Source organism: Pyxicephalus adspersus, chromosome 1 (genome assembly GCF_032062135.1).
Source record: "Pyxicephalus adspersus chromosome 1, UCB_Pads_2.0, whole genome shotgun sequence".
Taxonomy (NCBI): Eukaryota; Metazoa; Chordata; class Amphibia; order Anura; family Pyxicephalidae; genus Pyxicephalus; species Pyxicephalus adspersus.
In genome coordinates, this window is record NC_092858.1 from 43,518,204 (window position 1) to 43,529,844 (window position 11,641).

At 37.7% G+C, this 11,641-nt stretch overlaps 1 protein-coding gene across 1 annotated transcript in view; it reads right to left on the reverse strand.

The window, feature by feature from the left end:
* Window positions 1-2,491: 2,491 nt before the first annotated feature.
* The window catches only part of CNPY2 (canopy FGF signaling regulator 2), a 13,961-nt gene continuing 4,811 nt past the window's right edge, over window positions 2,492-11,641 (reverse strand). Inside the window, exons 3-6 of the mRNA XM_072408995.1 lie at window positions 8,920-9,035; window positions 7,469-7,666; window positions 4,236-4,332; window positions 2,492-2,681 (exon numbers count right to left, since the gene is read on the reverse strand). Coding sequence (XP_072265096.1) covers window positions 2,638-2,681; window positions 4,236-4,332; window positions 7,469-7,666; window positions 8,920-9,035 — 455 coding nt within the window. The 3' untranslated portion in view covers window positions 2,492-2,637. The remainder of the gene's footprint in view (window positions 2,682-4,235; window positions 4,333-7,468; window positions 7,667-8,919; window positions 9,036-11,641) is intronic.

Here is an 11,641-nt window from a genome sequence, read left to right on the forward strand (position 1 = left end):
TTGTGTCCCCCACTAACCAGCACTCTCCAGCTTCAGTCCCTAAACACTACTTAGCAGAGCTGCCGGCCCCATTCTCTAGGAGTGACCCTTAACTATGTCTTTGCCTGTCCATGGCTCCCCAACATCCTCATTAACCTTAGTTGAATGCATATTGCTGTACCAACTCTTCCTCGAGCCGTCTCGACTAGAGGGAATGAAAGACTGCTGAAACCCCACAGTGTCTGAATTTCTCTTTCAGTGGCTGTACCTTGGCCTCCACTATTCCAGGTATATACTGTATGCCTGCCCCATGTTCCTTTTTCACCACTGTGCATGCTGTCATCTCCCCAGCTCTCAATACATCACTATAACAAACCCCCATTCACGCTAAATGTTTTCACCCCCACTCCTTTGCTCTCACTATTGTGCCTACACACTGCCCTCCCTACTCTCTCCACCAAGGATAACTGCACTAACACACAAGTACAGTTATCTGTTTTGCCCCCAAGTTTATTAAAAAGAAAAACTGCTATCTAGGATGTTCCTTTACAGAGCCAATGCAGCCTAGTACCCAGCCATCCACACTGCCAGTTTTAATATCTATTTACCATAATCTCCTGTCTACCCAAAGAAGCTGAAAGGTAGACAGGAAGCAGAGCTTCAATGGGACAGGGTTAAGTCATTCAACATCAGAGCCATAGACTGCCACAACCCCGGCTGTTTTCATTTTTTTAGAACTAGCTGAATACCTTGTTTGTTGCAATCTTATATTATACAGGAAAAGGAATCAAATAAAGCTATAGTGATTTTCTTGTCTACGTTGTTGTTTCATTCTTTTGCCTTTGATTGCACTGGGCGTATTGCCTTACGTTTTCTCAAAGGAATTATTAGAGGCCAGAAATTTGTAAAAGAGTTTAAAAAAAAGTATGTAAAAAAAAAAAGCAAAAGGCACACTGTCACTGAGCAATACATACACACCTGCAAATATACCTCTGACATATACCACAGCGCTGTACAAAGATCAGCGATGCACTCACATGAGTCTGAGTCATATGTCTAGCAAGTTTGGTTGGAATGTCTCCATATTCAAGTGATGGTGGAACATACACACATACAATATATCCTATAATATATATTTTTATATTTATATATAAAACTAGAGATAGATTTATATAGCGCTGACATATACCAATAGTGCTGTACAATGAAACACTGAGCTAGTCTTATCAGCCTCATTATTTTTTTTGGTATCTCAATCTGATGTTTTTTGGATGAGGTGTTCCTTTAACACAGGTGACAGTAGTGGAGCTAAATGGGCATTTGGTTGTAAATATGTATTTAGCTCCTCCTAAATTCTGAATATTGCACTGATGAAGGAGATTGGAGAAAGGAAACAAACAAAGTATTTGATGTACAGCACTGCATAATATGTTGGCACTATAAAAATCCTGTTTAATAATAATAATAATAATAATAATAATAATAATAATAAAAGATCACAAACTTTAGTCACTCCTAGACTTGCTAAAATCAAATGGGAGAATGACTGGCTTAGTGGCTAGCACACTGGCCTTTGCAGTGCGGAGTATCAGGTTCAGATTTTGGCTGGGGCACCATCTGAAAGGAGTTTGCAGGTTTTTCCTGTATTTGTGTGGGTTTTCTGTGGGGACTCTGGCTTCCTCCCACATTCCAAAAACATGCAGTTAGGTTAATTGGTTTCCTCTCAAAAATGGCCTTAAACTGTGTTTATGACTAGGCTAGGAACTTTTTTTGTGAGCCCTTTAATTGACAGCTAGAGACACGACTTTGTAAAGTTCTGCATAATATGTTGGCACTATATAAATACAAGCCAATATTAAAATTAAAGCTGCAGAGCTAAAAAGGAAGAGTCCAACCGCCATTCAGCATGTGCTGGCCTTGTTAACCCCCTCTCTTGAGAGAGAGGGGACAGCAGGAAAAACACATGTCCTTAAACTGTCAGTAAGGAATGATATTTATTAGTGGTGGTAAACTTGATCTAGTCTCAGTCCCATTATTCTCTGCTTAGACATGACTGAGCTGGTTTAATCTTGAATGTGACTATATTAACAACATTGGCTAGGTTCAGACCTGTCTTAGGTTCAAGAGATCCTGCACGGCTCCAGGCAACTTGCACCTTGCACTGGTTCTTAAATGACCAGCATCTGTATATTTAATAGTGAGGGCAAGGAGCGGTACTGTACCACTCACTGCCGTCACTATTCATTCTCTATGGGGTTGCCATGGGTAGCTTTTTGTCAGGTCTCCCTTGAGGCAACGGTTCACTGGCATCTGTCTGTCATTTATTTGCAACCCCTATTTAATGTAAAACACTGTGTAATATGTTGGCGCTATATAAATACTGTTTAATAATGAGGAAGCGGTAACCACACTGCAATCTCATTGCCAGTCCGAAGATAGCCTGTGTTTTAGGCTTGCAGTGATTACATGCATTTAATATGCATATACAAATACATAAACAAAAGACACAATATTACAGCAGACAAAAGTACTTCTGTTTTTATTGTAAAAAATATTTAACAAAAAATGTGCTCTACTCAATTCACATTTCCCCTTTGTTTATCTTCTACAAATACTAGGTGAACCATTATGGACCAAGAGAGAAGATGCAATGGCAGGTCAAAGTTCATCGTGAGTTATATGTACAGAGTGGTCGCAGAGATCTAAATACAAAGGAAGAAAAGTTGAATTACAAACAATACCAATAAAAAACAAAATTAGTTGTTATAACTAAACACTAGGGAAAGTGGTAAATTTTGGGCAGTCATCAGAAGTAGAACAGAAGAAAAATCACTCAGTGAGGACACTTTTTGGGGCATTATCAGTCACTTTGGAGAAATTTGACTTTCACTCCTTGCTGCATATTAGAAAGTAAAGTGAAACCTATGAAATGCAACAGTTCTAAAGCTACGTACACACGTCAGATTTTTATCGCCCGATAATCGGCATCGGCCAATTATCGGGCGAAAATCTGCCGTGTGTACAGTCGGTGTCGTCCATCGTCCGGACGACCGACCTGCCGGATCCACGGACGATGGACGACAGCCGATCCTAATGAAAGGGAAGGGGAGAGCGCGCAGCAGGGTGCCGCTCCGTCGCTCTCCCCCTCCCCTCTCCATAGAGCATGAACGGTGCTGTATGTACAGCACCGTTCATGCATCATGCACTCCCTTGTCGTTGGAAAGGATCGTGAAAGATCCTTTCCAACGACAAAAATTGGAAGTGTGTACGCAGCTTTACCCTTTTTCTAATCTAGTCAATGTGTAAACAAAATATGATTAGATAACTTTAGAGAAGTCATACATTTTTCAAAGCATTAAATGTATTTTAAAATGAATGCCTACGTAGAATAAAAAGTATCTAAACACAAAATGTATTATATTGCAGCTTATCTGTCCTTAGAGGTTGTGGATGCATTCTTTTTCTGTCTCCTTTTTGTACATTTACGGCTTATGCTCACCACAACACTGTGTGCTGTGAATTCTTTTGCATTTAACAGTCCTTTGAAAATGAATGGGCTGTAACTGCAAGCTGCATGTTAATACAGTACAACACACAGGACACCATGTGATGTTTTATGGTACAAAATACATGTTGGAGGTGTTGTGACAGCTCAAGGGAGCAATCAGGCAGGTAAGAATGCTTTTTGTAGATGTGACATCGCCTGTCCCTTTCTGCAATAAAGCTCTGTCTCATCACACATTTTTTTTTTAAAGTGGACGTGCTTTAAAGGTTACACTGCAGAACTGAGTAAAGTGTTTGAGTTTATATTCTCCTTTTTTTTCTTCCTACCAGTACCTACATTTTTAAATAAATCATACAAACAAGATTTATTCACACAAAGCTACTTTTCATGAGTGCCAATGGGCATCTCCTGCAGTCTAAAGGATGTGAACAACATAATTACAGAAAAAAATAAACAAGTAAGGGGCTAAACATTATATTAATAACTATACCTCACAGGGCATACACCAGCAACATAATAAACTTTTTAGGTATTTTGAAAGTGACATTTCAGCAAAACTGGACACATTTGACTCACTTTAATGCTATAACATTATAATAGAAAACCTCCAATTAAAAAAAGTGGGCTGATGGTACTCTGTACTGAAACTAACATACATGAAAAAATTCAACCAAAAAAAACCCAAAACACTAATTCCCAATAATTCCAAATTATAAAACCTATACCAGGACTAAAATGAGCAATCTTTTACCTGTACGTTTACTGCACAATTTGTCCTTTACATTTTCCGTTTCATGAGAAAAGAATTCTATTAGTTCATCTTCATGTACTTCAACTATGTGTTCACACTGTGAGCATGAAAAAACATTATATTAGTACTTAGATACTGGTACCAGTACATTTCAGCAGAAGGTTAGTTTGATTTATGCATTTCTAAAATGATCATATCTTCCACAGCGTACTAACGGCCTCTAAAGAAAAGCTTACAATTTAATATCCCTATCATTGAAGATAATTACCTAAATGTAAGTTTTTGGGATGAGGACGAAAGTAGTGAGAAACTAGAAATGCATGCAAACATGAGAACAGACAAGCTTCAGTGCCATTACCTCCATCGAGGTGGGTATGATTTTTTGAGGTTTAACTGCATCTGTTGGCATACCTTACATTTTAGTATCTATTAAAAATGCATTGATTTGGTATGATGCTGAAGAATCTAGTCCACCAAATCAGCCGCTACATCACCACTACCGCTGTATTCTGCCGAAATAACCAGTGGGGGAACCAGAACATGTAGACTGCCAGCAGGTGCGTCACTATAACTGTTCAACAGTGTGAACAGAGAGTAGTGTCAGTGCCTACTTAACTATATTTGTCTTTTTTTGGTAAAGATTTACTTTAATTTAGTTTTAGGGGTCAGATTAGGGTTAGATCAGGGATTATTCAATATATGTAATGTGTTGGGTTAAAGGAAGTCTGTACTGAGAAAGTATGGAGATTGCTAGTGTTGCCGCCTCCCCCCCCCTCTGAAAAAAGTTATTCACCTGGCTAACATTTTAATTCAGCAGCTTCAGTATTTTCTCTAATCTGAAGTATTCAAATTAAATTCTAACGTTACTCTGATCTTCCCAAACTAATTGCTTGTCCCATGGCAGTGACCTAAAGTATTGAGGACAGAACCAAGCAATATGCATTTCCATATTTGGGCCAGCAATCAGAAGAAGTAGATCAGAATTCAGGGCAGCAACCAAGGCATGCAACTGGTCTGATGTGACTGGTGACTGGCTCTGTGTGTGTATTAACTACTCCTATAAACTACGCCTACTTATGTTCAAATAAAGCTAGCCAAAGTTTTCTACTGGAACCTGGGAGTAACAATTTGATTCTCAAGAAACAACAATGTAGGATGGCCTCATGGAAACCTAGATCGAATGTTTCTAAAAACTTTCTTTTGTCAATGTCTTTTATTACCTATGGGCAAAAGACTCATGTACATGGATGTCATACTGGATTACCAGAAACTTTGGTATATGTCATCAGCATAGTAATGCTAGACATTCACCAATATGCAAAATATAGGCTATCCCGGGTCTCTGCAGTACTTGTACATAATGAATGTGGATTTGTTATTTAGGAGAAGAGAAATAGGGTGTTATCCATATGTTACAATACTACAAGCAATGCTTCTTATAACAAAATGTAAAATCTGTGTCCATGAGCAACAATATGAGAAGCAACTGCATTGATTCCCTGTGCAGCTAAAACTTAGGGTTAGTGCCTTTTGAGTTGTTTTCCTGTGTAAGCATTTAGAAAGACCCTCAAAAGAAGGTGATCAAAATCTTATTGGTTTTTTTTTTTAGCAGCACTGTAACTGACCCTCTTAGCATAATCTTTCTTTGGTAGCAGCATATTCTATGTTTGAACCAAAAGCAAATCAAGTCAAATGTGTTATTTAAACACAAATGTAATAGAAGAATTTGAAATTAACATTTCGGAACATGGCAGAAAGTTGAAAATTACTTTTTAACAAATCATGTGCAGGTTTGCAATTATAATGAAGGCATGTAATTTATTACCAAGCTCAATGATCTTGGCAGTTTCATGAGAGAAAATGCTGAGCTTTAAACACTGACAATCTTATAACTACTGGTAAAAATACTGGTTGTCTGGGACATTGCAGGTCAAATGGTCTGTTAGCTTAAAGATGAACTTTATGTTAGAAAAAACTGTTCCCTGCCGTGGGGCAAACCCCATACTTGTTTATGAATTGGGGGATGTAAATAGCACTTTTATTTATCCCAGCTCTCCCTCCGACAGCAAGCACAATTTTCTACCCATCCTTTGATCTGGATTGTAGAGGGACAGGGCACATGGAGGTAAAGCATGTGGAAATGCAAAGAAAGCATTAAAGTACTATTTAAATCACCCCTAGATATATAAGAGAATTTAAATCTTGCAGTGTGAGGCTAGTCCCACTGCAATGGAAGTTTATTCTGAACCTGGAGTTTGGATCCCTTCAGCATTTGTGTAATAAAGAGTAATAACTTGTAACTCTGCAAGCTAGAGACCTTCACTGTGCAGCCTATCCAGCCCAGCATAGGCTCTGTACCAAAATCCTGTGAATTATATGTAGAATTACCAGGAGATGCATACCACATTTGCTAGTCTGTAAGGCCATGGATGGGCATTCCTTTGTAGTGTATAGAGCCATTGTAAAACATTGCTCATTTGCAATCTTTTTTAAATTGTACATCAAGCTGTGCATGGTTTAAGTGACTGCAAACCTGGGTTTCTAGGGGCTTTCTCAGGTATATTTCCCAGCAACTATGCAGGCACAGCAGCATGTACAAGGACTATGATCTTTTGGTTTCCACTCTGTATGCTTTCCATTATCCCCCTGTGGGAGTAGCACACAAAAGGTTTAGTTAACAAGTAAAAAGTGGCAGAGCAGGCATATTCTTGTGAGAAGATACTCCAGTCCATTGCAAGAGAATTTTCAGACATAAGTTCAGCTGCTCTTTATTCCATAGGATCGTACCTCAGAACTGCAGGAGGAAGGCAGGTAAGTATATACCCTAACAATTTCTTTACAGGTCCATTGTACACTTAGTAGGTTATTTGACAGGACAGATAGTACAAGTAGACCTATAATTTACTCCAATGTCTGTTTTACACAAACAATACTCAAAATCAACAACAAAAATTCACTTAAGACTGTCTATGACCGCTGCAAAAACAAAACAAAAGGTCAGATAGTCACTGTGTGATTTGGTGGCAGATATCAAACAAACTGTGCTCCAGGAATCTGCAAAGCAATAGGAATAGCAGTTGACTTGCAGTTTATCTGTTGAATACAGTTCCATATTCCGGCAGTGACATTTCAGTCTGGCATTTCCAAGCACCATGATCAAATAAAGAATCATTTTTACCAATACCCAACTCAAATATTGATATTTTATCATGCACTTTATAAATAAAACTTACCGTGGACCTCAAGTCATTAATCACTTCTTTATCAATGTTAGTTTCAGATGCATCTAACTTTTTGCCATCTCGAGAAACAACTCTCACGTAGGATTTCCGGTGGGTATTTGGATCTATTTTCTCACCATATTCTGTCATCTTTTCACACACTTGCTCCAGTACCTCTATAAGGTGAGTTTCTGATCTGGCATAGGGTATCTACAGTAAACACAGAAGAATTACAATACTTCTTCATTCACAATATTTGAGGACTGAATACGATAAGTAAATATGGTAAGGTGTATCGGTCATAGACTACAGTCTAGCAGATATACAGATGAAGGTATAGGAGTGTCTGGGCACAATTACATACCCAGAACTGCACTACTATTTCCAGGAGGAATTTTGGGCAAAAGGTATATTTTATAGGATAATCCTTAGGCACAATTACCATTTCTACATGTTACCCAAAACCTAACAAATTCTTACTTTTTGAGTTTAAACCTGCGAATAAGGAGAGGCAAATTATAATATATCTGGGTGGATTATTTAAATACTTCTAAGAAAGTTTTAAGCAAATGTACTGTGAGGAACTAATTTCCAAAGTTAAATATTGTGTCTGATTCTATAGGCTGGAGCTACACCAGTGCCTAAATCTGTTAGCTACAGGGAGAGAATTACAAAAGTGTATTATTCATTGAAGCTTTAGCCTTACATTTTATTATTACTATTAAACAGGATTTATATAGTCCCGACATACTACGCAGCGCTGTACATTAAATAGGGGTTGCAAATGACAGATTAAAACAGACAGTGATACAGGAGAGGACCCATTTCCACATTAATGTGTGATAGCCACATAACACTTAAAACCAGGCTTTCAAATTAAAAGTTCCCTTATTGAGTTGGTCATTACACACATTATGAAGAACAACTAAAACTAGTAACATTGAAGCTTCCAGCACCAATGCAAAGGTAACCAAGAAGAAAGAAACAATTTTTGAGGTATACACCAAGTTTATTTTTCTTGATTGATGTTTCTGATTCTTCCCAATTCATCTCCCAGGAAATCACTGGCAAGAGTGTCAAGCTGCATGATGCAATTCAAATACTAAAACAAAGTCTCACTTATTAGCAAAATAATAATAAATGAAAGAAAAAAAAACAGTCTGTTAAATAATAGACATTGCTTATGTGTAATTTATTTACCATTACTGGTCTAATATTTGTTACACTTTTGTTTTAGTATTTATTGCGGTTGACAATCTATGTATCTTACTTGTTGTTGGCTGAACCCTACAGTGCGGTTGAGAGAAAGTTGCCTAAAGATTTGCACAGTTACATGACCAGGAAAGGAGGGAATTGGCCCCATGGTAATCTGATAATGAATACTAAAGAAAAGACTGTTTAGAGCCCAAATTTATTTGTTTTAAAGTCATTATGTTGATATATAAGCTGATTTAATATATTACCTCTGTTATGGACTGGGACCCATCTGGATTTATTCGGAAAGATCCTTTTTGAATTGTTCTCTTAGGATTCACTTGTGAGATTTCCCACTCTAGTTCATCAACAAGAGCTCTGCAAGCTAATTTAAGAGAGACAGTTTTATTCCATGTGACAAAGTGAAAAAACACATCTAAACATGATTAAGTAATCTCCATATTATTAAATTCCAGAGTAAATTATAAAACATATTTTCAAAATACTGAGCTCAACAACAGAAAGTTTCAACATAACTAATGGCCACAAATCTTTAAAAGGTCTACTACAGTAATTTCATATATACAGAAAGCATCTAAGAGATTCAGCCAGAATGAAATAGTCCCTATCCTGACACTTTAAAGCATCTGGAAAATGTTATTAAGCTTGTTAAAATGATATGTTTTATGTATAATAATTGCAGATCTCAAAAAATTCTAATCTCTTAATAACCAAGTTTTACCACCATTTAGGTCTGACCACATTCAATAGCAGGTTATAATGGGACAAGTGCCAATGCAGACAGAAGGCTATATAACAACATTTTACAAAATTTAGGATAAATATTTCTGGTTTTACTCGTTTCTGATTTTACTCGTTTCACTCCCTATATCTCTCCTGCTCTTGTGCAAGACAACAGCAGTGCTAAAATACAATTTCTATATTTTTTGTTCAGGTGTTTTCATAAAACCACCTAAGTGTATGTCTGGTAATCACTCCTGGGTGTTTGGTGGACAAAATCAAGTCCCCAGAAAATGGTAACTGCACTGCAACACTACAGTCATATAAGCTACGTGTGATAAATTACGGGATAGTAAAATTCAGTGGTGGTGCATATTACTTGTTTGAAAGAGCTGCTATATTTGCAAGTCTGTGCTCAAGTGCCACCAACAGGTCATGTTTTGCAGAGGTAGCAATAGCATTGCTGAGACAATAAATACCAGTACCAGACAATAAATACCAGAACAAAAAGAACTGTGGTACTTGGGACACCTTGCATTGTAAAAATGAAAAGAACCCCCAGTCTAGGAGGCCGGGATGAGATGGTCTTTGTCTGGCTATCAGTGGCTCCTGCTGAGTCTTTTGTATACAGATAGACTTTATTGGGTAGGCTTGCACTGAGATAAAAGATTATTTAGTTTAACAATATTGTCCTTTGTTATTTCTTTTACAGGTACAGAAAGACATCAACAGATTTGCTCCTAAATACAAACTTTGAGGCTACCCAAAGATAATTCTAATAGCTACCCACCTCATAAAAAGGTCGGTATTTATATCAAACACAACTTTATACTGCTTATATGAAATATTCTTCCTGGCGGCACCAGAAAAAATGTACCTGTAGAGCTAGTCTTTAAATTTAAAAACATTATCTTTAAATATTTCTTGTACTTAGGAGCATAAGTCCATTAGTTGTAGGCAAAGAAAAGAATAGCTATTAAATGAATTATTTCTTAGCGATATTTGTCTTTTGTCTATGGGAAGACTTTAGGCTATGTACACACATCACATGATTCTCATCCGATACTCGCCTCAGGGCTGATATCAGACAAGAATCTGGTATGTGTACAGCAGCCGTCCAACGCCACGAACGACAAGCGCCCGCAATGCAAGTGAAGGAGAGAGAGTGCAGAGGGGTGCCACTCACTCGTTCTCCCCCTCCCCTTTTCCATAGAGCATAACAGCACTGTATGTACAGCGCTCCTTCATGCATCTTTCAGTCTTTTGTGAAAAATCCTTTCCAAAAATCTAACGTGTGTACATAGCCTTACTCATAATCAGCCTGTGACAGGCCTAACATGCAGGACACACAAAATATGGTAGTCAATAATGAGAATGTTGGTACAGGTTCCCAATATTTTATTGATTTTGGTTTTTAGTTATCTGCGGTCAGTGCGTGCACAAATAGACACATCCTCTGCAAGCAGTGTGTGTTATTCAAGCAATACTTGCAATGATCAGGCAAGAATCAAGCCATGAAGAAGGAAATAGGAAATTTCCTATAGACAAAATCTCTTCCCATGGGTAAGAGGAAACAAGTATTCACTGCACACATGCTTCATTCCAATAATTCCTAATTAAACAGGACTCAAGGCATGAGTTAGCAGAAGGGCATCCAGCGATGGGTAGGTTTCACCCTACTGGTTGTTGTATTAGACTGGCAGATAGCTTACGGACTAGTCTCACTGCAGGCAGTACACATGCACTATCTATTGGCAAGCCAGGATGAAGCAACATGTTACACTCTATAGAAATGAATGGTTATTTACCTTCATCTGTATCAACTTGTTTTGTTGGAAGTCCCCCTCCCCCAATGTAAGAGGTTTTTATCTAAATGAGAGGAGGAGGCAGATAAAGCAGGATTAATGTAGTATAAGAATATTGCTGCTGCAACAGAGATATTTTTTTGATTGAATAAGAAATAAATGGTTTCCAAAAAAGGAAACACTCTAAATAAAGCTCTGTCATGCATTGAGATTACATTGGGCACATTCTCCCACTTGGCAGGAGGAACCCATTCCACTTCTGTGGGCATTTGTATAGCTCAGATCTGTTAGTAAATATTGCTTAAATGTGTGATAGTATAATCCATTATCTGATGCACGTGTTTTTAGGCCTTGCTTTTTAGTCATATAAGCAGCAGAACTTATTTCAGTACATGAGTGGATGATCAATATCACAACTAATCTCATGACTAGGCAGTTTATAGAC